Raw genomic sequence first — 25229 nt, 5'->3', positions numbered from 1 at the left:
CTTATCAGCATCCACAAACTGTTCTGGGTTCAGTTCGGTCAACACGTCTGCTCTAAGGTTCACACTAATCATTCAACAGGACGATGGTTGCACAGGAATGAACAGATTCATTTATTAATTCTACACTGTAAACCCAGAGAGGGAGTGGTACCTTCATGCGGCTGTAGACGGAGCTCACAGGTGTGACCTTGTGTCCCCGGTGAGCTCCGATGCTTCCACAGAGGCCACAGATCACCGTGAGCTCGTCCTCGCAGTAAAGGCTGAGCGGGTTGTGATGTTGAGGACACGTCTCCAGCTGAGCTCCACCTGAAACACTCACTTCCTGTCCCATTCATTAGTTTTTAATAAAACGTCACCGACAGTATTACATTGTTCCTTCAGGATAAGATGAAGATCAGTCAAACTGCTCTCTGCTGGATTTACCTGAAGAGCCTCAATAATTCGAGCCAAAGTGACGTTGGGAGAAGGACTGTCTCCGTCCACCGCACAGCGACACACAGGACACTGCAGCTGGCCCAGCAGGTCCATGGTCATGGAGCGCACACAGCATCTGGACAGGTGGGGTCAGGACAGGTGGGGTTAGGACAGGTGAAGTCAGGACAGGTGGGGTTAGGACAAGTGGGGTCAGGACAGGACAGGTGAAGTTAGGACAGGTTGGGTCAGGACAGGTGGGGTCATGACAGGTGAAGTCAGGAAGGGTGGGGTTAGGACAGGTGGGGTCAGGACAGGTGGGGTTAGGACAGGTGGGGTCAGGACAGGTGGGGTTAGGACAGGTGGGGTCAGAACAGGTGAGGTCAGGACAGGTGGGGTTAGGACAGGTTGGGTCAGGACAGGTTGGGTCAGGACAGGACAGGGGGGGTTAGGACAGGTTGGGTCAGGACAGGTGGGGTCATGACAGGTGAAGTCAGGAAGGGTGGGGTTAGGACAGGTGGGGTCAGGACAGGTGGGGTTAGGACAGGTGGGGTCAGAACAGGTGAGGTCAGGACAGATGGGGTCAGGACAGGTGGGGTTAGGACAGGTTGGGTCAGGACAGGTGGGGTTAGGACAGGTTGGGTGAGAACAGGTGGGGTTAGGACAGGTGGTGTTAGGACAGATGGGGTCAGGACAGGTGGGGTTAGGACAGGTTGGGTGAGAACAGGTGGGGTTAGGACAGGTGGTGTTAGGACAGATGGGGTCAGGACAGGTGGGGTTAGGACAGGTGAGTCCCCTCTTCAGCATCTTACCTGCAGTAGGAGTGTCCACACTGTAACATCAGTGGTTCAGAGAAGACGTCCAGACAGACAGGACACCTGAGCTGCTCCTCCAGACTCAGACGACGATCCATGTCCACAGCACCAGCACCAGAACCACCGGGTCTGGAATCACCAGGTCCACTAGGACCAGAACTACCAGGACCCTCAAATCCAAGCTTCCAGACTTGAGTGACTGCCGCTCTGACTCTGTCTGTACGGAGGTTGTTTTTCTCTCTGAGCTGATTGAATAGACCAACAAAGTGGGTGGAGCCGGACGATGATTGGTCCTTTATGTTTGGAATGTTTGCAAAATAGGGTTAGACAAAATATCATAAAACTTCGGTCGTATTGAGACGCTGTTGATTGTTCTTCTTCCTCCTCCTTGACTACTTTTTATTGTTATTATTGTTATAACTATTATTAAAAGCAATAATAATGATCCTGTGACTCAGGGTCCCTGAATGTTTCTGATAATCTGCTTTAAAAAGTTCTATCAGATAAAACCCTGAAAGTCACCTTCACCTGGAAACAGACATACAGGAAACACAATGACCAGATTTGTATTCTGTTGATTGTATAAATGTATTTTGTATATATTCTATTTTATATTGTATATATTCTATTTATATATTCTATTCTATTTATTTATTAATAGTATGTATATTCTATTAAATTGTTTTCTATCTATAGTATTTATTCATATTCCATAAATTGTATAACAAATTGTACATGTTGTATTTATTCCGCTGATATTTAATTTAGATATATATTTGAATAGATATATACTATTCTATAAAACAGCGCCACAGTTTGTTTGAATGTTGTTTCAATAAAAAAGAGTCAGCTGGTGTCTGACGTCACCCAGAGGTCAGCTGACAAAGCAGAAGTCGGATGTGACGCACTTCCCGGAGCTGCCGGGATCCAGCTGAGAGCCACAGCAGAACTTTATTTTGAAGGATTCAGCTCGAAGGAAGGTGAGAACAGATAAAAACATGAGCTAGCAGGATGCTAACAAGCTGCTGACATATAAACAGGCTGCTAACGATCTGCTAACAGATGCACAGGCTGCTAACAGATGCACAGGATGCTAACAATCTGCTAACATATAAACAGGCTGCTAACATGTTGCTAACAGATGAACGGGCTTCGAACATAATGCAAACAGATGAGCAAGCTGCTAACTTTAACAAGCTGCTAACATGCTGCTAACGGGTGAACAGGCAGCTAACACGTTGCTAACAGATAAACAGGCAGCTTACATGATGAAAACAGATGAGCAAGCTGCTAACTTTAACAAGCTGCTAACATGTTGCTAACAGATAAACAGGCAGCTAACATGATGAAAACAGATGAGCAAGCTGCTAACTTTAACAAGCTGCTAACATGTTGCTAACAGATAAACAGGCAGCTAACATGGTGAAAACAGATGAGCAAGCTGCTAACTTTAACAAGCTGCTAACATGTTGCTAACAGATAAACAGGCAGCTAACATGATGCAAACAGATGAGTAAGCTGCTAACAGACTAGATGTCTAATTGTAAAACACTACATTCAGTGGAGAAGGATTTTGCGTCAGGTCATTTTGAATGTGTGTTATTGAATGTGAGTGTTAACGTTCATGAATTCATTGTTGCTAAAGTTAATGTTCATAAAGCTCATGTTGATAGTTATAAATTTGTATTGACAATTGATTTATTATCTGTCACCAGTATGGAGGATGATGAACTTCCGTCAGAGGATGGGATGGGTGGGCGTGGCTCTCTACCTGCTGCTCAGCATCATGGCGGTGTACTACGTCTTTGAGGTGCACACACTCAGTTTGGAGCGTGTGCAGGGAGGCGGGGCCAGTCTGTCAGCTCCACCCTCTGCTTTCACCTGGTCTCACCTACTGTCTCTTCCTGTCTGGATGTGGGTGTCGGTCTTCCTGCTGCCTTACCTCCAGCTCTTCCTCTTCCTGTTCTCGTGCACGAGAGCCGACCCCCGTGCTGTCGGTTACTGCGTACTTCCTGTCTGCATCGCCTTGCTGTGTAGTCGCCGCCACGCCACCCGGAGGCCAACAAATCACAGGGCAGGGTCAGTGATTGACACATAGCGAGGACCAATCTGCGAGGCCGCAGTGGCTCTGGACTCTTAGCGTTGCACGTGATGTAATTTCCTGGGTGCCTTTTGAACAGTAACATTCCCATTGGACGTAAACCCTCCACCCTGACCCGACTGGTGGTCATTGCTGCCCTCAGTGACGACTGACAGGACCTCTGAAACTCAATCATTTTGTTGTGAAATCCCAGACAGTCCTGGGCTGTGATTGGCTGGAGGGTGTTGAATATGGTGACAGCGGCACATCCAGTAATCACACCTACTTTAACCAGTTACCTGAAACAAGGTTACTGTGCCATGGTTTCCGCAGGTTAATATTTAGAACAGAGGTTTTCTATTTCTAATGTAACATGTGTCACATCACACACACTGGTTACCATGACAAGTCTAAACACAAATTAAAAGTCTTTATAAACATTGAAACTTTGCCTTGTTTAATTATTTTTTTATTTTATTGAAGCGGCGACCAGCAGCTTCCTGACCTGTCCCCATATGTCCTGCTCAATAGAGATGATGTCCACTCAGAGTTCAGGACTGATTCTGGATCAATAACTACTGATCAGTCACATTTAAAAAATGTTTTTACCTGAGACACACCTGTTACAGCTTTTATTTATAATGTTTCTACCCAGTCATGTGACTGATCACCTGACATCATCATCCTAAGATCTTGATGTCAAGTCTTTCATGGTTTGAGTCTTTTGGCTGGACATTGTAGTTCACATTTTGATGTCTCGTCTTCATCACTGCCTTCATCACTGTCCTCGTCTTCCTCACCTGCAGTAGATAAAACAGGTGAATGTGACATCAGCTAACACAGATCTTGGGTTTACAGCCGCTCAGTTTACCTGAGCAGTGACGTCAGTAAAACATCAGGTTAATAAAAATTTTTTTCCAGCAAAGTCAATTTATATATATTATATTAATTTAGGCCAACCGGAGTTCTCTCTCTGGCTCTGTGGTGTTATCATCAGGAGTTAGCTCTGTGGAGTTACCATCAGGAGTTAGCTCTGTGGTGTTAGCTCTGTGGTGTTATCATCAGGAGTTAGCTCTGTGGTGTTATCATCAGGTGTTATACCTCTGTGGTGTAAGCTCTATGGAGTTACAATCAGGAGTTAGCTCTGTGGTGTAATCATCAGGAGTTAGCTCAGTGGTGTTATCCTCAGGAGTTAGCTCTGTGGTGTTATCATCAGGGGTTACCTCTGGTGTTAGCTCTATGGTGTTATCATCAGGAGTTATACCTCTGTGGTGTAAGCTCTATGGAGTTACAATCAGGAGTTAGCTCTGTGGCGTTAGCTCTGTGGTGTTATCATCAGGTGTTATACCTCTGTGGTGTAAGCTCTATGGAGTTACAATCTGGCGTTAGCTCTGTGGTGTTATCATCAGGAGTTAGCTCTATAGTGCTAGCTCTATGGAGTTACAATCAGGAGTTAGCTCTGTGGTGTTAGCTCTGGAGTTATCATCAGGAGTTAGCTCTGTGGTGTAATCATCAGGAGTTCGCTCAGTGGTGTTACCTCTGTGGTGTTAGCTCTATGGAGTTACAATCAGGAGTTAGCTCTGTGGTGTTAGCACTGGAGTTATCAACAGGAGTTAGTTCTGTGGTGTAATCATCAGGAGTTAGCTCAGTGGTGTAATCATCAGGAGTTAGCTCAGTGGTGTAATCATCAGGAGTTAGCTCAGTGGTGTAATCATCAGGAGTTAGCTCAGTGGTGTTAGCTCTGTGGTGTTATCATCAGGAGTTTGCTCTATAGTGCTAGCTCTATGGAGTTACAATCAGGAGTTAACTATGTGGTGTTAGCACTGGAGTTATCAACAGAAGTTAGTTCTGTGGTGTAATCATCAGGAGTTAGCTCAGTGGTGTAATCATCAGGAGTTAGCTCAGTGGTGTAATCATCAGGAGTTAGCTCAGTGGTGTTAGCTCTGTGGTGTAATCATCAGGAGTTAGCTCAGTGGTGTAATCATCAGGAGTTAGCTCAGTGGTGTTAGCTCTGTGGTGTTATCATCAGGAGTTAGCTCAGTGGTGTTAGCTCTATGGAGTTACAATCAGGAGTTAGCTCTGTGGTGTTAGCTCTGGAGTTATCATCAGGAGTTAGCTCTGTGGTGTTACCTCTGTGGTGTTAGCTCTATGGAGTTACAATCAGGAGTTAGCTCTGTGGTGTTAGCACTGGAGTTAGCTCTGTGGTGTTATCATCAGGAGTTAGCTCTGTGGTGTTATCATCAGGAGTTAGCTCTGTGGTGTTAGCTCAGTGGAGTTAGCTCTGAGGCGTTAGCTCTGTTGAGTTAGCATCAGGAGTTAGCTCTGTGGTTGTAGCTCAATGTTGTTATCATCAGGTGTTAGCTGTGTGCTGTTAGCATCAGGTAACTGACCAGCTGCGCAGGCTCCTCGGGCTTTTTCCCGCTCCACCAGGTCACTGAGAAGCTGTGACACGTTCACGTTCAGCTCCTTTATTCCGTCATTGAGAGAACTCAGGTCGTTGTCCACTCGAACGCAGATCCTCTGTGTGTGTTTGTCTCTCAGCTTCAGCTCCGCTGACAGCGCCATCTTTACTGACGTCATCGTGAGTGCCTTCAGGTGCCTTACGTAAAATTCCACTATAATATAAACATTGAGGATATCATAAAAAATATATATTTAATTTGAATCGACAAATATTAGCCATACATTTTTATAGCGCAATAAACTCGTCTTTTGTTCCTGTCAGGATCCTGTAGATCTAGCTAAACTTCAAACATAATTTAAGGATACAAAAACCAGGATAACACAAGTTGCTCTTATCAAATTTAGATAAAGCAGAAGTTCTACACTTTCACTTTCGTAACATCTCAAAATCAGACATTTCTCAAAAAGATGCAGAAGAGCGAGTCCAGGACTTTGTTCCATCTGGACGTGATTATTGTAATTCCTTATTATCCGGCTCCAGCAGGAAGTCGTTAAAGACTCTGCAGTTTGTCCTAAATGCTGCAGCACGTGTCCTGAAGACAACCAGGGACAGACACCACATACATACATCACTACACTGACTTCCTGTTACAAGGAGAATATAAAATCCTCCTCCTCACAATATTAATAATATAGAAGCATCCAACCTTAAAGGGCAAAGAGTACCATACCAGCCCACTGGAGGCAGCACTCTGCTCTGTATTGACTCAATCCGTTTTTCAATGCGCTGACGTGTGACTTACATTACCGCCAATTTTAGTTTTAGATTGCCGCCAAAGACGACCTACGGAAGTGAACCGGATGTTGTCATCAGCTAGCTGTGGCTAGTAGTTTGACAACAAAGCTCTGATCCTCTGGACGTCACACGGAGCTGGTTATTATTGGTTATTATTGGATATTATTGGATATTATTGGACATTGGTCAGTTGATCCGCTGCTCCACAGACTGATAAGACGCTGGAAAGACTTTGCTTCTACTTCCGGTCCCGGTTGGACTCGGTGAGTGTGTTTATTTCTTAACAGAGCTAACACCGTTAGCATTAGCACGAAGCAGAGACAGGCGGTTTCCATGAGGAGGCTAACTGGAGCTAACTGAGGATAACTGAGACAGACAGTAGAGACAGACACACACAGACATACAGTCACAGACAGTAGAGACAGACAGTAGAGACAGAGACAGACAGTAGAGACAGACATTAGAGACAGACACACAGTACACAGACAGTAGACAGGCAGTAGAGACAGAGACAGACACAGACAGACACAGACAGACACAGACAGTCACAGACAGTCACAGACAGCACACAGACAGTAGACAGGCAGTAGAGACAGAGACAGACACAGACAGACACAGACAGACACAGACAGTCACAGACAGCACACAGACAGTAGACAGGCAGTAGACAGGCAGTAGAGACAGTCACAGACAGTACACAGACAGTACACAGACAGTACACAGACAGTAGACAGGCAGTAGAGACAGAGACAGACACAGACAGACACAGACAGTCACAGACAGTCACAGACAGCACACAGACAGTAGACAGGCAGTAGAGACAGAGACAGACACAGACAGACACAGACAGTCACAGACAGTCACAGACAGCACACATACAGTAGACAGGCAGTAGAGACAGTCACAGACAGTACACAGACAGTACACAGATAGTAGACAGGCAGTAGAGACAGAGACAGACACAGACAGACACAGACAGTCACAGACAGTCACAGACAGCACACAGACAGTAGACAGGCAGTAGACAGGCAGTAGAGACAGTCACAGACAGTACACAGACAGTACACAGACAGTACACAGACAGTAGACAGGCAGTAGAGACACAGACAGACACAGACAGTCACAGACAGTCACAGACAGCACACAGACAGTAGACAGGCAGTAGAGACAGAGACAGACACAGACAGACACAGACAGTCACAGACAGTCACAGACAGCACACATACAGTAGACAGGCAGTAGAGACAGTCACAGACAGTACACAGACAGTACACAGATAGTAGACAGGCAGTAGAGACAGTAGACAGACACAGACAGACACAGACAGTCACAGACAGCACACAGACAGTACACAGATAGTAGACAGGCAGTAGAGACAGTAGACAGACAGCAGTCTGACCTGAGGTGGACCCTGTGTTGTAGTGAACATGTCTGAGGAGCAGACGGTGTCCCTGGTGGATGTTCTGGAGGAAGATGAGGAGCTGGAGGAAGAAGCTTCAGCTGTTCTGGCAGGAAGTGACTCAGATCACTGCTCCTACCCTCAGGTACGCAATGCACACACTGACCAGCAGGTAGCAGCACCAACCAGCTATTATTAGGGCCCGAGCACCGAATGGTGAGAGGCCCTATTGAATCTGTAAGGATTTTTATTATTATTGTTATATTATTATTATATAGTTTGTATCAGTTTGGGCTTGTTTAAATCTAAGATGAGCTTCATATGTAACTGTGTGTGTGTGTGACTGTGTGTGTGTGTGTGTGTGTGTGTGTGTGTGTGTGTGTGTGTGTGTGTGTGTGTGTGTGTGTGTGTGTGTGTGTGTGTGTGTGTGTGTGTGTGTGTGTGTGTGTTTTCAGGGATATGTGAAGCGTCAGGCTCTGTACGCCTGTAAAACTTGTACACCAAAAGACGGAGAAGCAGCAGGAGTGTGTTTGGCGTGTTCATATAAATGTCATGAAGGTCACGACCTCTTTGAACTCTACACCAAGAGGTGAGCAAACGCATCATCACTCTCGTCCCTGATCAGTTTGTCTCAACGTGAGTTCTGATCTGAGCCAATGTGCTGTTACATGTGAAGACGTAAAGCTGTGTTGATAATAATGTAATGCTCTGTCAGTCAAAAAATTATAAAAGGACTGAAACTGTTTTAAATAAATAAAGTATTTGGTGTTTCTTTTATTTTTTCTTCTGTGTGTTTTTTTCTGCAGGAGCTTTCGTTGTGACTGTGGAAACAGGAAGTTCACAGAGCTGCAGTGTAAACTCCATCCTGTTAGTCCACATCCAGTAAAATGACACAAATGAAATGAACACACATGTTCTTCAGCTGTAAACTGATCCAACAGGTTCATGGTTTTAGGATCATGTTTATCATCAGCTCTTCATGGGTTGAACACGGCTCATAGCGCCACCTGGTGTCTTAAACCTTCTTTGAGAAGTAGGTAGAGTCAGATTCAGAAGTGAAGTTATACTTTAAATAAACATCAGTTCATCCCTGATCCAACATGGTAGATGAACCTGTGACCTGGCTTCCTTATAAATACATAATCACCCGTCAGGTCTCTATATAACCTCTGTTACCCGGTGGTCCCCACAATGCGCGTTGAACACGAGTGGTGTGTTTCAGGATAAAGACGAGGTCAACACTCTGAATAAATACAGTCACAACTTCTTTGGAGTTTACTGCACCTGCAGTCGACCTTATCCCGACCCCGACGACCAGGTGAGACCCCCCCACCTGACCCCAGGTGAGCTCTGGACTCCACTGACTGTGTGTGTCTCTCTTATTGGCTGGTTGTGTGTCCAGGTGGAGGACGAGATGATTCAGTGTGTGGTGTGTGAGGACTGGCTGCATGGCAGGGTGAGTCTGTGCTCTCGCTGCGTCTCCACTAAAAACCAAACAGTCCAAACTTTCTTAATTACATAATCTGAATGGTGCTGTGTACTTGTTGTGATGCCCCCTGGTGGTCAACCCTCAACCCTCCCTTGCACCTGCAGCACCTGGGCTGTGAGGTTCCCGACTGTGTCGAGCTGCAGGAGATGATTTGTGAGCTGTGTATGAATAAAAATGAATTCCTCTGGACCTACGCTGATCTCCTGGCAGGTAGGTCCCGACTCACCGCGGCTGTGTGACGTGTCTCCTGCGTGTGACATGTCTCCTGCGTGTAACGTGTTTCCTGCGTGTGACTCACTTCCTGTTCAGTCTCAGGTGCAGCGGCTCAGGTGAAGGAGGAACCAGGAGGAGAATCAAACCCAGACGCTGCTGACAAACCACAGGTGAGAGACTTCCATGGTTCAGAGTCATGCTCAACCATTCTTCTGATCCATGTCATTGATGAATGATCTATACGGTGGATCAGGTGGATGACGTCATCGAGCCCGGCAGTAAGCGCAGCCGCGAGGAGGCGGAGTCTAGCTGCAGACTGAAGGACCTGCTGAGGGTTGGTCAGACCAGACTCCGGTCAGGCGCTGTGTTCTGGCCGTCAGGGTGGCGCTCCAGACTCTGCTCCTGCTCCACCTGCCAGGTAACCAGTTTAACATGATGTCAGCGTGAGGTCATAGGCTTGTGATCCGTAACATCACATGACGTGAACACTGACCACCTGTTACTAGTTAGTCTTCAAATCATCACGTGTGACTTCCTGTCTGTTCGTTCTGCAAAGTGAAGGCCTTCACCCAAGATTCTCTCAGAGCTTAAAAAACCACAACACGGAGCAGAGCGTAACTGATCTGTGTCTGTCCTCAGGAGCGTCTGTCTCAAGCTAATCTGTCCTTCTTATTGGACGAGTGGGACACCGTCCTCGCCTACGAGAGAAAAGGAAAGAACAGCGAACAGACGCAACAGGGACCCGACCCTCTGATGTCAGCACTCGACAACCTGAACCGAGTGCAGCAGCTGGAGATCATCCACGGTGGGCACCCCCACACGGAAAACTACAAGTACCTCAAATGAAAGTACAAACTACAAGTTCTACACATTCTGGTTGTTGTGTTTTTGTTTCAGGATACAACGACATGAAAACTGAACTCAAGGATTTTCTTCAGACGTTTGCAGCGGAAGGAAAGGTCAGTGACCTCTGATGTCATGTGACCGCTCTGATAGGTTCTGACCTCTGATGTCAAGTGACTGCTCTGATAGGTCGTGACCTCTGATATCATGTGACTGTTCTGATAGGTTTTGACCTCTGATATCATGTGACTGTTCTGTGATAGGTTGTGACCTCTGATGTTACGTGACTGCTCTGATAGGTTGTGACCTCTGATGTTATGTGACTGTTCTGCGATAGGTCGTGACCTCTGATGTCATGTGACTGTTCTGTGATAGGTCGTGACCTCTGATGTCATGTGACTGTTCTGCGATAGGTCGTGACCTCTGATGTCATGTGACTGTTCTGTGATAGGTCGTGACCTCTGATGTCATGTGACTGTTCTGATAGGTTGTGACCACTGATGTCATGTGACTGCTCTGATAGGTCAGTGACCTCTGATGTCATGTGACTGCTCTGATAGGTTGTGACCTCTGATGTCATGTGACCGCTCTGATAGGTTGTGACCTCTGATGTCAAGTGACTGCTCTGATAGGTCGTGACCTCTGATATCATGTGACTGTTCTGATAGGTTTTGACCTCTGATATCATGTGACTGTTCTGTGATAGGTCGTGACCTCTGATGTCATGCGACTGCTCTGATAGGCCGTGACCTATGATGTCATGTGACTGTTCTGTGATAGGTCGTGACCTCTGATGTCATGTGACTGTTCTGATAGGTTGTGACCACTGATGTTACGTGACTGCTCTGATAGGTTGTGACCTCTGATGTTATGTGACTGTTCTGCGATAGGTCGTGACCTCTGATGTCATGTGACTGTTCTGTGATAGGTCGTGACCTCTGATGTCATGTGACTGTTCTGCGATAGGTCGTGACCTCTGATGTCATGTGACTGTTCTGTGATAGGTCAGTGACCTCTGATGTCATGTGACTGCTCTGATAGGTTGTGACCTCTGATGTCATGTGACCGCTCTGATAGGTTGTGACCTCTGATGTCAAGTGACTGCTCTGATAGGTCGTGACCTCTGATATCATGTGACTGTTCTGATAGGTTTTGACCTCTGATATCATGTGACTGTTCTGTGATAGGTCGTGACCTCTGATGTCATGCGACTGCTCTGATAGGCCGTGACCTATGATGTCATGTGACTGTTCTGTGATAGGTCGTGACCTCTGATGTCATGTGACTGTTCTGATAGGTTGTGACCACTGATGTTACGTGACTGCTCTGATAGGTTGTGACCTCTGATGTTATGTGACTGTTCTGCGATAGGTCGTGACCTCTGATGTCATGTGACTGTTCTGTGATAGGTCGTGACCTCTGATGTCATGTGACTGTTCTGCGATAGGTCGTGACCTCTGATGTCATGTGACTGTTCTGTGATAGGTCGTGACCTCTGATGTCATGTGACTGTTCTGATAGGTTGTGACCACTGATGTCATGTGACTGCTCTGATAGGTCAGTGACCTCTGATGTCATGTGACTGCTCTGATAGGTTGTGACCTCTGATGTCATGTGACCGCTCTGATAGGTTGTGACCTCTGATGTCATGTGACTGTTCTGATAGGTTTTGACCTCTGATATCATGTGACTGTTCTGTGATAGGTCGTGACCTCTGATGTCATGTGACTGCTCTGATAGGCCGTGACCTATGATGTCATGTGACTGTTCTGATAGGTTGTGACCACTGATGTTACGTGACTGCTCTGATAGGTTGTGACCTCTGATGTAATGTGACTGTTCTGCGATAGGTCGTGACCTATGATGTCATGTGACTGTTCTGTGATAGGTCGTGACCTCTGATGTCATGTGACTGTTCTGCGATAGGTTGTGACCTCTGATTTCATGTGACTGTTCTGTGATAGGTCGTGACCTCTGATGTCATGTGACTGTTCTGATAGGTTGTGACCACTGATGTCATGTGACTGCTCTGATAGGTCAGTGACCTCTGATGTCATGTGACTGCTCTGATAGGTTGTGACCTCCGATGTCATGTGACTGCTCTGATAGGTCGTGACCTCTGATGTCATGTGACTGTTCTGCGATAGGTCGTGACCTCTGATGTCATGTGACTGCTCTGATAGGTCAGTGACCTCTGATGTCATGTGACTGTTCTGATAGGTCGTGACATCTGTCATGTGACTGTTCTCTGATAGTTTGTGACCTATGACGTCATGTGATTGTTCTGACAGGTCGTGACCCCTGAAGACATCCGTCAGTTCTTCGAGCAGCAGCAGACTCGTAAGAGAAGGAGAGTCGACGACGGACGTTTCTACTGCCCCTGATCACCTTTAACCTTTGACCTCTAATGAACCATGTGATGAGCCTTGGCCTGTCCCTGATCTCGTGCGACATCACTTCCTGTCGATCAGCTGATGTTTGTGATTTCTGGACACTGGTTTTTATCGTGTTTATTTTGAAGCTTTGAGAAACTGAACATCCTGTTTTTAATGTTTGTTTCAGAGGTCAAAGGTCACTAACTAATGTTTATTTGTGTTTTTCTTTATAATGAAAATCAATAAAACTGAACCACAAAACCAACATGGATTTGCTCATATTTCCGGATCAATCACATGATAACCTGTGCTTTCAATCTGTGCTGTTTGATGGAGTCATCGTTGTTTGTCCAGATGTTGCTCCAGATGTTGCTCCAGGCCCGGACCTGGAAGCCTGAGGTTACACAGGTAACTTCTCATCTCAGCTTTAAAACACAAAGACTTTGTTTCATCCAATCACAGCAGAACAGGAAACATCTCCTGGGTTCACACGCCAACAAGACTCCGGCTGATTTAATCTGAACATAAACGTTTGGGTGTAGAAGATGTCAATTTGTGGGAATGACCTCATTGTGACCTCATTGTGACCTCATCATGTAGCAATGCTTAATGTGTACAACCAATAAGATTAGAGACAGAATCTACAGCTAACTAATATTAGCAGAGTAATCGTGTGCTTGGAAACAAATACATCAGGGTCTGCGTGCCAGAAAGTAATCAGATTACATTGTACGAGTACATACAGGTAATTTTTGGGGACTTTTTCGATTATTTCTTTTTGGCAGTAGTTCAGAAAATCCTTTTAAATTTGGTACAAATTAATATTTAGACTGAGATGAACTGATGAGTCTCCGGGGTCACAGGGACACAGAGTTTGTTGCTGGAGGTGATCCTAGCATTGGCTGTTTATTTGACTGAGGTCAGAGAAATGAAACGCTGGTCCGTCCAGTCGGGAATCGAACCAGGTACCTGATGCTCAGGTGTGTGGAGGAAATCATTTTCTCAAATAAAGACTCTAGTTGTCTTTCAAGTTACGTTTATTCTCTGACAAAGACGTCAAACCGATCTGACAGCATGCAGACGTGAAGCTGGGGAAGACCCACAAACATTGTCTGTTTTGCTCTTTCATACAAATAGAGGTGATGTGTTTGCGTATAAGGCAAATTGTGTGTGTGTGAAAATGTGACGTACACCCCAGAAGATAAGACTGGAGGAGACAGCAATTGATCAGTGGCTGGATGTCCGGATCCCAGAGACCGGCAGCTAGTGAGTCACCAACACACACCTGCTCACACGTGATATGCGTAAGCACAGATAAGTGTGGTTACATAAGCATGTATAATATGATTATATAATTTTCCATTACAGGTGCGATCATGTTTGACACGTCCCGACTCCTCCACATCATTATATCACATCTGATCCAATCAGCCGACCCTCTGGTTGGAGGACGACCACTCGAGCCCTCAGCCCAAGCCGCCCGTCTTCAGGGTTAGATCACAGTAGATATGATTTCTAACGTTCATAACTCATCTGTGTCGAGGGGGGGAAAGGATCGACTGTGATTCTGATCAGTGGAGAAACCGGAGGTCGTGGTTTTCTGGCTGCTCAGTGACTCCAGCTGATCGTTTTTATACAAGTTCTCAAATTGATGGTAGATCTTGAACACGGTTCCGGGCCGTGGAAATCATCTCTCAGATTAAAATGGGATTATTTGTTGATACCGATATGAAGCTGGGAAATCAGTTCAGCTTGAGGCACAAAACTTTCACTGGAACAGAACTTGTCATCTCCAGAAGATGTTGAAGTTGTATCCGTCTAATGGAATGTGGCCTGTAGGCTCCTGTACAGGTCGGGGTGGGTGATGGGTAACATGGGTTGCCATGATGTCATCCCGGTGTTGTCGATAGTGTAGGAGTACTGACCCTCCAGGAACTCTCTGGGAAACTTCTGCTTGGTAGATCTATCACCCAGACAGGCGGCCAGATGGACGGTGGCTTTGATCCCGAAGAAAGACAGCACCAGAGATATGCCCCAGGTGACGATGCAGAACGGGATGGTGACCTTCAGACCACCGAGGATGAACGGGACCAAGATGCGGCCTCTCCGTGGTGAACCATATTTTCCTGTGAGATAGACAAAACCGTTCCATGCACAATCTTCTGGATGCTTGAGAGTAGTGACCATGATGTTGGGAATCAGTCCTGCTTCCTTCATTGAGTTCCAGACATCTGGCAGTTTCCTGGGCTTGTGTCCTTCATTAGGAATTTCACAGCCACGGTTTGGCCTACAGTTAAACCTTCTGTGCCCAGGCTGCATGAGTCCTGTGGCGATGCCGTACGCTGCCAGAGCATTGATCACACAGTTCCAGGGGGAATAGAGGAGCACGTCCTGGATGTTGGACGTAGGCAGCAGACAGGAAGCTGGAATCCTGGAGTCTCTGATCGATCCGTGAGCCACAAAGATGATGTCCACTTCAATATCTTCATCATTAGACTTTTCCTCCTGCGACTTCTTGATTTTATCTTTCATTAATCGAAACAAATCCACAAGTCTGAGGAAAGTCTGCGGCCCTGAATTCTCCCCCAGCCATCGCCGCACCTCTTTGATCTGACATGTTTTCCTGTTATACCTTATCAATTCTTCCTCTTCTGCAGAGCTCCTGTTTGGGTTTTCAATAATGTTTTTAACCTTCGCCCGCTCGGCCTGTTCTTCTGCCATCTTCTGGAGCATCTGCCTGTGAATCAAACAGCAGAAGGTCCAGTTAGCACCACTTCTAACTCATTTTACACTCAATTGAGAAGTGGAAACTCCCAGTGGATTTTTCAAATGTGTGTTTGCTGTTCTAGTGTCTAAAGGATAGTTGAAACACGGTGAATTGAGATGAAGGTTGTTCATCACCAGTGGGTCGTCACAGCGAGGATCCGGATCACTGAGTGTTAGTAGGTGTCAACTAGTCCTTTCATCGTAGGGGACGATTTGTGTGATTTATGTTTAGAGAAGTCTCTGACTGTCTTCATCGTCCACTTTGTCGTTGCTAGCGTTAGCCATTAGCGTATGTAGCTATAGATTGTACGTACTGTGGCTCTGAATCTGGTTGTTTGACCCTTGAACCCTAACCCAAATAAGTCAGTGAATTATTACAAGTAATTAATGGTGTCAATGAAAATAGATCAATTATGAAGGATGTGAAGGTTCGAGGTAACAGTTGGTTGATTGGCTGCTACAAGATTTGTCTCCCTGGTTGCTCTAGTGTCCAGATTCACACCAGGGGAAGTTGGTAGACGTTCTGGATCTGGACCTTCTGGACGGACATTTTACTAAGAAGCTGAAGGAAAAGCTCCAGATACACTGACTCAGACATTTGTTCAGACATACAGAACCTGCAGAACATGTCAGGAACATGTCAGGAACATGCAGGGAACATGTCAGGAACATGCAGGGAACATGTCAGGAACACGTCAGGAACATGTCAGGAACATGTCAGGAACATGTCAGGAACATGTCAGGAACACGTCAGGAACATGTCAGGAACACGTCAGGAACATGTCAGGAACATGTCAGGAACACGTCAGGAACATGTCAGGAACATGCAGGGAACATGTCAGGAACATGCAGGGAACATGTCAGGAACACGTCAGGAACATGTCAGGAACACGTCAGGAACATGTCAGGAACACGTCAGGAACATGTCAGGAACACGTCAGGAACATGTCAGGAACACATAAGGAACATGTCAGGAACATGTCAGGAAACCGTTAGGAACACATAAGGAACATGTCAGGAACATGTCAGGAAAACGTTAGGAAACCATAAGGAACACGTCAGGAACACATTAGGAACACATAAGGAACACATAAGGAACATGTCAGGAACACGTAGGGAACATGTCAGGAACATATCAGGAACACGTTAGGAACACATAAGGAACATGTCAGGAACATGTCAGGAACAGCTTCTAACAGGCTGCATTAAGGTGTTGCTCTGTGTTTCCTAGTTTGCAGATGTAAATATTAGAAAAGGTCAAACTGCTTGGAGTGAAGGTTGTGCCCTGAACCTCTGATGCTTTTCTCATTAAATTGAGACAAAACCTGATGTAACAGCACATCATGGAAAATATTGCTCTCACTGCTGAGAAGTGAAGGTCACGTTGTAGAAGTGGTTTGGATGTGTTGACCTTCGGTCTGCAGCTCTTTACCTGAGGACACAAACCTGCAGGAGCAGAAACTGAGAATCACTCACTTCATCTCTTCAAACTGATCCTTCAGGGCCTGGCAGATCTTTCGGATCGCTGTGGCTGTGTCTCTCAGGGATTGGCTGGCTTCAGTCACATTGTTCTTCTTGATCAGATCTGTCCAGCTGTCGATCGCATCATTTAGTGCAAACACCATTCCAATAGCTCCTCCCACCAGCTGATGATTGATCGAAACAGATCATAAAGGATAATTATCAGATGATATCAGATCAGTTAAGAATCGAATAGGAAGGTGTGTGTGTACAGGAAGTGGATCTCACCATGCCGCCTCCTTTGAGCACTGTTTTCAGTCCAGTCACAGAGATTCTCTGGATCAGCTGCTGAGCTCCTTTAGCAAATAGAAACTTGGATTCCTTCCCGAATGACTGGAGCGTGAAAAACGCTAAAATTCCAGCGACGCCCACAAGTTTCGAATTGTTGAGAAGGCCGGGACTGAGCCCTGTGTGATGTTGTCCTCCACCAGACCACTTCGGCTGGTTGCCGATCATCCTAAAGTCGACCTTCACTCCATTTCGTCTGGCCACAGCTCTCAGGATGTCTGTCAGGATGTGTCTGTCCAAGTCGTCCAGGTCGGCAGATCTGTTCGCCTTCTTCTTCTCCGACTTGAGTTTCTCGAACAGTCGCTGAATGTCTTCTGCTAATTCGTTGCTTTTCTCTTCGATTTCCTTTGCGTCCTTCATGGTGCTGCCGGACAGGAAGTGCTCGAGGAGTTTCGTGGTCACAGAGATGACGGCACTTGCTCCTAAATATGTTCCTCCTAACACACCTAAAAAAGGAGCAGCTGCTCCGCCGGTGAGGAGGGTGACGCCGGCACCGATCAGACACGCAGCCCCCACCACAGCCATCGAGCTGCCCACAGCTTCACCGCCATTGCAATTCTGCCTGAGGGACTCGAGCTCCCGGGCCAGTTTGTCCAGCTGGTCCGCACAGCGACTCCTCTGGTCGATCCAGGAGAACATCTGCTCCAGCAGCCTGTCAGCGGTGGTCATGATGTTTCCTGGAGTTTGTCAGTGAGATGAACGTGAGGCTGGAGGACAAAGGTCAGAGGTCGGGTCAGAGAGAGGACGTTTGACGTTAAAGAGACGAACAAGTTGATTACTTCTGTCTTTCTGTGTCCGTATGCTAATGAGAGAGGCGGTCCTAACCTCAGTCTCACGCAGGATTGGTCGCAGCAGTGTGATGATCCAGTTCTACTACTTCTGCCTTTCAATGCTGACTGATTTTTGCATTTCTGTATTTATTCATGTATTTATCTATACACATCCATCATATTATATATTTTATAAAGACCTTTGAGATTAAATGTCAAGTTGTTTATAAACTCTGTCTCCTCTGCCCCTCCCTTCCTCTCTCTCTCGCTCCCTCCCTTTCTATCTGCGCCCCTCTCTCTCTCTCTCTTTTGAGTTTCTGAGAAGTCACGTGACTTCTCAGAAACTCAGCTGCAGTTTCGGAGTCAGAGAAATATGTTCAACATAATCAATAATAAACTGTTAATATCAAACAATGAAAAACTCTAAACTATCATTTAAAGATCGATTGAGCTCAACACACTCTTGTCTCTCTATAGTTTTGAGCACACAAATAATGCGTTTGACTGCCCCCACCTCAACTAGTCTAAACTTTAAACTAACTCTAACTAAACTAAACTAAACTAAACTAACTCAAACTCAAACTCAAACTAAACTAACTCTAACTCTAACTAAACTAAACTAAACTAACTAAACTAAACTAAACTAACTCAAACTCAAACTCAAACTAAACTAACTCTAACTAAACTAAACTAACTAAACTAATCTAAACTAAAATAAACTAAACTAAACTAACTCTAACTCTAACTAAACTAACTAAACTAATCTAAACTAAACTAAACTAAACTAAACTAAACTAAACTAAACTAACTCTAACTCAACCAAACGTCCCTGATTGCGACAGAAGGACAAACGTGCACTCACCTGCTTCTCGTGCGCGTCGCGTCTCTTCTGCTGTCTCTCTGTTATTCTGCTGGAGAAGAAGCTCGTGTCTATTTATAGGTCGACAAAGGGAAAGGGAAGCCGCGTCTCCAAAGAGGCTCCGCCCACAATGTCCCCACTGTGACATCATGGAACTCAGTGAACCTGCAGCTGTGTCCCGGAAGCCGTCAGTCTGTGAAACAGCTGTTCAAGGTGACAGACCGGAAATGGACCAATAAGGCTGAAGAACACAAACAGCTGGAGCAGCAGTTAAAGGAGGAGGAGCCAAAGGAGGAGGAGCCACATAAATCATGAACTTCTGAACTTGATAGAAAGAAAGCCACGTGACACTGTGGAGCTGCTCAGTCAGAAAGGAGGGGGACAAGTTGTCTCTGAGTCAGGGTTAGGGTCAGGGTCAGGGTTAGGTTAGGTTAGGGTCAGGGCACAGCTCTACCTGCTGTTTAATGAAGTGTTTGCAGTTCTATAATCATGTAGAAAACATGGATTCAAGAGTTTCTGCAGCTTTCAGCAAGTTACAATAGAATTCAGACTTTTTAATAAAGAAGAAAGTCAGTGACACAGAAACAGAAGGTTCTTTCTCAGACCACAGACCAGCTGAGTGTCTGTAGTTTTATTACAGAACATTGAACAACAACAGCAGACTCAACATTTCTCTTTAACAACTGAATATTTAAGTGCGATGTAGCATTAAATGAACGTCAACATGAATCTATTTAAGGATCAATATGAAACATCTGAACTTTCTGAAGACGTCGTAGAAAACCTGCAGTAGAAGTTAGACGCTCTCGTCTGAAGGAACTGAATCCTGCTGCCGACCGAGAGAAACCAGGAGCTGAAGACCTCAGGTTCCTTCTGAGTTTCACAGAAAGTAAATAACCAAAAGATGAATTAATGACCAGGAGTTAAAAACTGTCACAGACCAGATTCTAACCCTATGTAGACAGAAGAGTTGTTTAGATTAACTGACGTCATGTGACCACTGATCCTTTATTGAGCAGCTTCAAGAGTAAAACTACAAACTGTACTTTGACCTTTTCACACCTGGAACTTCTTCATGTGCTCCGAAGGGAAGCGTCCAGACACTCAGTACTGCAGTAGAAGTACAAGTGAATCTCTTTACTGTAGTAAATGGTTTCCCTGTGAGGATCGAGTCCATGGAGACTCGGGTCACCTTCACCGGCTCACTTCAGAAACAGGTCTAACAAGAAGGACTTGAGAATGAAACATGTTCCAGGATCAAATGTTTCTTCATTTAGTCCAGAGACTGTGTGTTCCACCTGTGACTGTCTTGTGTTACATCTGCAGCGACAGACACACAACTTCTGTTGTGTGTTCAAGTGACGCAGATAAAAAACATTTGTGCTCAAATACATCAAACCTGTTTTGAAAAAGTTCAGATGTGTTAAATGTAGAAAAAGAGAAATAAGTGAGAAACCAAGTCGTTTGTCATGTGACCTGAACATTCAAGTCTTTTTACTGTGAAAACCATGAGATCCCATGAACATGTGAGGCACCTGGTTTCAGTGCTACACAAAGTTATTCTTCATATTAATAACCAGTCGGAGCAGGTGACTCAGTTCCAGCTGATTTATTCATCATGAACAACAACACTTTCCTCCTCTGCTACACAAAGAAACTCAGGATGCTGCTTTTCCTCTTTTCTTTTATATTGCACAAAATAATGACAGTGAGCAAAACACAAAAATGTGTCGAAATCAAAAACAACTGAAATCCAGTTTCTCTCGGGAACAAAGGTCCTGAACTTATTTGACACAACATGAACAACAACGTTTAAAACAACTGCAGCGGCTGTGAAGCAAGGGAGGAAGCGAACCGCCCCACCGGAGACTCTGTCCAATGAAAACAAGAGAATCAAGCGAACCTGTAGAAAAATAGGTCTGAAAATACTGAGATAAAAAGATGAGGTATGTTCGGTTTGTCATGTCCTACAGCTGGAGGGGCGGTGACAGACTCGCGTCCGCTCCGCAGGTTTGAATCCTGATCTCAGTTCAAACTAAATCCATAAAGTCTGTAGAGAGAGTCTGTCCCCGCTGCCCGAGCCCTGATGCCGGGCAGCAGCCTCGGTCCCCCCGGTTAGTATCAGTAGGTGAACACCAGGTCAGAGAAGTGGTCCTCCAGCCGGTCTCCTGCGATCATCTGGCTGAGCTCCGGGGTGCAGTGGTCCGGGAAGTCGAAGTGGGACCCGAGGCTGCCCTCGCTGCTGCACGAGTCCAAGTCCTTGTCCACCAGGGACAGACTCAGGTTCCCCGGGCTGCAGGACGAGCTCCACGGCTCCGAGGAGGCGTGGAACCCGGCCACGAGGCTCAGGGTGAAGTCGCTCCCGTCGGCCGGGAGGTCGTCCAGGTCGTCCCCGCGGCCGGGGGACGGGGAGGCCGGGTACCCGGAGGAGCCGCTGCCCTGGCGGGTGATGTTCTTGAAGCTGTAGAAGAGGCGGCCGCTCGCCTCCGGGTCGGAGGAGCTCAGGCTCCGGTTGTACCGGGACGGCTCGTCCTCCTCCTCCGCTTTCAGCTCCGGCTCCTCCTCGGAGTCCTCGTCCTCCTCATCGTCGGTGAACTCCCGCTTCACGATCTTCTTGAAGCTGCTGGTGAATACGTACCGGTACCGGGGGTCCGCGGGCTGCGGGAGGCGGCTGCTCGCTCGGCCGGAACCCGCCGCCGCTTTACCGGCTTTTAACTTGGACAGTTTCTTGGCGGAGTTTTTGTGACCGGTTCTTTTCTCCGGGGACTGAGCGGCTGGCTTCCCCGCATGAAACGCACAGCCTTCCGTCTTGGGCTTCTTCTTGGGCCGGTACTTGTAGTCCGGGTGGTCGGCCATGTGCTGGAGCCGGAGCCGCTCCGCCTCCCGGATGAACGGGGTCTTCTCGGTGTCCTTCAGCATCTTCCAGCGCTTCCCGAGCCGCTTGGAGATCTCGGCGTTGTGCGTGTCGGGGGAGCGCTCCATGATCTTCCTCCTCTCGCCCTGGGACCAGACCATGAAGGCGTTCATCGGTCTCTTGATGTGCCCGGACCCCGGCTCCGCGGCCCCGCCACGCTGCACCATGACCCGGCTTCCTGCTCCACAGCTGCGGCCACGGACTGAGACTGCGTCCCGGGGGAAGTGGCTCTGACTGGGGTCCGTGTTTGTCTCCAGTTTATCAGCCGCAGCGTGTCCACCTCTCCTCTTCATCCTCCACCATCCTCATCCTCTTCCTCAAACCGGCGGGTTATTAACCAGCTGATCATGGACTCTCCCCTGAACCAATCAGCGCGCTTCTTCTCCCAAGCCTCCCCGCCACCACACCAGCTCCAGCGAATCACAGCTCCGCTTACCCCCCCGTGTCCCCGCCCACCAGCATCTGGCCGTCACTGCGTCTTTTATTGATTGTTTCATTTATTGTTTTATTTATTGTTTTTTTTATTGTTTTATTTATTGTTTTCTCTTGCCCAAGGGTCCATGGTAGAGTTGTTACTTCCGGTCGTGGACTTTTAGCCTAAAGCAGTTTCGAGTGGAATTTAAATGTCGGGCCTTGTGGACACTTGCTGACGTCACAGGAGCAAGATGTAGGCGAGTGACGTTTGTACTGATTCTTTTATTACGTCTGAAGAATCACCAGTTACTTCTGGATCCTGCTCAAACACTGTTTCCCCCTGAGACTCTGTGTGTGTGCGTGCATGTGGGGGTGAATGGGGGGATGTGTGTGTGAATGGGGGGGCGGAGGGGGGCTTATTCATGTGCAGAGCAGCAGGGGGGCACGTCCAGAGAAAGCCTCACTGGAGAGTGATTTTTTAAACCATCACAGAAGCTGGAGAGGAAGTGACGTTCCACCAGCAGAGGAGATTCTCACCTGGCCAGAGAGCGTCTGATCATCAGAAGAAGAGAAGCTCCGAGGTTTCATCATCAGTGGAAGAAAATAAGAAGAGGCCCAGGTTCCTTTCTCCAGACATGAAGCTAAAAGCTGGTGTTGAACCAATCAGGAGTCAGTCTCAGCTGTCAATCATCATGTCTCCGCCTGTTTTTAAATCAAATAACTGATAAAAACCAAACTGATCAGAAACACTCGACCAACATCAGTGACATGAGAACGACCTGAGATGACAGACATCTCTACAAACATTTATTCCCTAACTCTATCTACTTAGACTTGTAATCAGTTAATGAGGAGACATTGGTCCATGTCCCATCTGCTAACATGGAGGAGGTTTGTGATCTATACTGCAGCCAGACACCAGGTGGCAGATTAAACCTTTTTATTTCACCTTTAGATGGCGTCACGTCGTCCATCTTTATTAACTTTTGTGCTTATTGAAAATCAGGGAATCACAAACATGTTCAGGCTCCTCCCACACTGACTTGTCATCATTCCAGGAACTTGTTGGGAACACGCTTCAGTTCAGGTCTGAAAACCGTTGTCGTGTTGCTTTAGTATGACGATCCATCTTTATTTACAAGTTATGGTTGAAATTCATCGTGTGTAAAGTCGCTGAATAAAAAGTGAATGAATCCTTTGGTGATAAAGTGACAAAGTGACGACTGGTCTCGGTTTCAGTCTGTTCAAGAAAATAAAAGTTAAGTTACAGAAATGAAACAAACTCAGAGGCGTTTCTTTGAGCTTTAAGTGGCTCCTATAAACATCCCAGAGCTCTTTGTTGCTAACGTGCTCGGCTCATAAAGCTCTGATTCCGTCCTTGAAGGGAAGAGAAGATGAAAAGATAAGGGAAGGAGTGAAAGGAAGGAAAAAGGGAGGAGACACAAAACCAGAAAACCACAAGGAGTCTTTTCTTTGTCACAGATTCCCCGCGACTGAACAAACAGAGCGAGACTTTCTGCTCCAGGCGACTTCACCTCTGAGGGTTACAGGCCGGCTCGCTAATCACTGCCAACACAGAACTCCCAGCAGGCCGGGGGGGGGGGGGGGCAGATGCCAGACTTGAATGGCAGGCGCGCTGAGATGAACTCTGAAAAGGAGGAATTGAATCCCAGAGAAGAAGAGAAGCTGTAATTATCGCTGCGTCTTGTGGTTCATTGTCAATTAAAGTGACGGTTGGAGCGAGCGACAGCTGCAGCAGATGGTGGTGGTCTGGAGATAGTGTGTGTGGGGGGGGTATGGTGAGGATTTAAACTTTGCATCATGTTGTGGAACCAGTGACACACATAAAGCAAGGGAACGTTTTTTGCAGTGTAATGTTGTCACATTGTGTGTGTGTGTGTGTGTGTGTGTGTATTTGTTTGGTTTTGAGTCTTGAACCTACATTTTGAACTTTCCTCATTATTTCCAGGACTTGTTTGAAGGCTAAGACTGGTTTAGGTTTGGAGTGAGAGTGAGGTTCAGGTTCAGGTTTAAGTTAAGGTTTACATTGAGGTTAAGGTTTTAGTTAGACTAAGGTTTATATGAAGGTTAAGGTGGAGGTTAAGGTTAAGGTTATACCAATGAGTGTCCTCACAGCTATAAAGAGACAAGTGTGTGTATTTGTTTGTGTGTGTGTGTGTGTGTCAGTGAGAGGGGGGGGCTCCATCTGCTGTGGGAGGGGCCACTCTTAAGGGGTCAAAGGTCACCATTTTGAATAATAGCTATTAGCAGCACTGACGACTGTCAGCCACGCAGCGTGGTTGCCAGCAGCATTAAATATTTTAGGTTGATCCACTTTACAGACTCTTAAACCTGTGATGTCCGACTGTCCCTGAAGGCATCATCAGAAGAGTGGTCTGGTTTCTAGGAGTTGAATTAGAGAGTGTGACAGTTGACCTGATGGAAACAGTGACTCGCTGCACCGTCACAATCATCACGTGACGATGATTGTGACGTGATCAGCAGACACGCAAGGGGCGTGTTGCGTGTCTGCTGATTTTAAGGCAGACACGCAACACGCCCCTTTCGTGCATGCGTGCGTCCGCAGATTTTTCTAAATATACGACAAAGCAACGCAAGCTTCACGCAGCCCGCAAGGATGTGATTGGTCTGCTTACTACATCCTGTCCGGAGTCTAGTTTCTATTTGGTCCATAATAGAAGAATATGGACCAAATAGAGAGCGTTTGGCAGAAGAGATCCGACACTATGACCACTTGAATAACTCGTCACTGACTGGAGGATTAGTCCGCCAGAAAGAGGCTCTGAGGAGCCGGAGAGGTGATGTAAACAAACAGTCGACGAAGAAGAAGACGTCTCTTCTTTGTTTGCTAC

At 46.5% G+C, this 25229-nt stretch overlaps 6 protein-coding genes across 7 annotated transcripts in view; 2 read left to right on the top strand and 4 right to left on the bottom strand.

Annotated features, from left to right (window-relative positions):
• The window catches only part of LOC133973325 (E3 ubiquitin-protein ligase TRIM50-like), an 11421-nt gene extending 9872 nt beyond the window's left edge, over nt 1-1549 (bottom strand). Inside the window, exons 1-3 of the mRNA XM_062411098.1 lie at nt 1224-1549; nt 424-550; nt 152-322 (exon numbers count right to left, since the gene is read on the bottom strand). Of these exons, the coding sequence (XP_062267082.1) occupies nt 152-322; nt 424-550; nt 1224-1324 (399 nt within the window). The 5' untranslated portion in view covers nt 1325-1549. The remainder of the gene's footprint in view (nt 1-151; nt 323-423; nt 551-1223) is intronic.
• A 549-nt stretch (nt 1550-2098) lies between these two features.
• tmem251 (transmembrane protein 251) lies at nt 2099-3752 on the top strand. 2 transcript variants are annotated; one of them, XM_062411087.1, is made up of 2 exons: nt 2099-2206; nt 2942-3752. In XM_062411087.1, exon 2 carries the CDS (start codon nt 2950-2952, stop codon nt 3322-3324), a length of 375 nt encoding a protein of 124 aa, XP_062267071.1. In that variant the 5' UTR covers nt 2099-2206; nt 2942-2949; the 3' UTR covers nt 3325-3752. The 2 variants fall into 2 exon arrangements, with proteins under 2 accessions (XP_062267071.1, XP_062267070.1); XM_062411086.1 differs by lacking the exon at nt 2099-2206 and adding an exon at nt 2236-2834.
• A 1-nt stretch (nt 3753) lies between these two features.
• On the bottom strand, nt 3754-5921 carry si:dkeyp-55f12.3 (uncharacterized protein LOC568418 homolog). The gene is made up of 2 exons (XM_062411088.1): nt 5697-5921; nt 3754-4106 (listed from the first exon to the last, which is right to left on the bottom strand). The coding sequence occupies exons 1-2, from the start codon at nt 5884-5886 to the stop codon at nt 4015-4017; spliced, it is 282 nt and encodes a 93-aa protein (XP_062267072.1). The 5' UTR covers nt 5887-5921; the 3' UTR covers nt 3754-4014.
• A 642-nt stretch (nt 5922-6563) lies between these two features.
• ubr7 (ubiquitin protein ligase E3 component n-recognin 7) lies at nt 6564-13089 on the top strand. Its single transcript, XM_062411085.1, has 12 exons — nt 6564-6768; nt 7928-8049; nt 8360-8493; nt 8711-8771; nt 9127-9222; nt 9307-9360; nt 9498-9603; nt 9703-9776; nt 9860-10024; nt 10246-10411; nt 10504-10565; nt 12741-13089. Exons 2-12 carry the CDS (start codon nt 7933-7935, stop codon nt 12831-12833), a joined length of 1128 nt encoding a protein of 375 aa, XP_062267069.1. The 5' UTR covers nt 6564-6768; nt 7928-7932; the 3' UTR covers nt 12834-13089.
• Nucleotides 13090-13843: 754 nt separating this feature from the next.
• On the bottom strand, nt 13844-19178 carry LOC133973315 (uncharacterized). The gene is made up of 4 exons (XM_062411084.1): nt 19032-19178; nt 17340-18106; nt 17067-17236; nt 13844-15561 (listed from the first exon to the last, which is right to left on the bottom strand). Exons 2-4 carry the CDS (start codon nt 18066-18068, stop codon nt 14643-14645), a joined length of 1818 nt encoding a protein of 605 aa, XP_062267068.1. The 5' UTR covers nt 18069-18106; nt 19032-19178; the 3' UTR covers nt 13844-14642.
• A 1310-nt stretch (nt 19179-20488) lies between these two features.
• sox11b (SRY-box transcription factor 11b) lies at nt 20489-22295 on the bottom strand. The gene has a single exon (XM_062410705.1). It carries the CDS (start codon nt 22233-22235, stop codon nt 21150-21152), a length of 1086 nt encoding a protein of 361 aa, XP_062266689.1. The 5' UTR covers nt 22236-22295; the 3' UTR covers nt 20489-21149.
• Between the last annotated feature and the right edge of the window lie 2934 nt (nt 22296-25229).

This window comes from Platichthys flesus, chromosome 18 (genome assembly GCF_949316205.1).
Source record: "Platichthys flesus chromosome 18, fPlaFle2.1, whole genome shotgun sequence".
Taxonomy (NCBI): Eukaryota; Metazoa; Chordata; class Actinopteri; order Pleuronectiformes; family Pleuronectidae; genus Platichthys; species Platichthys flesus.
The sequence above is the reverse complement of the archived record's forward strand: the minus strand, read 5'-3'. Positions and strand labels throughout refer to the sequence as shown.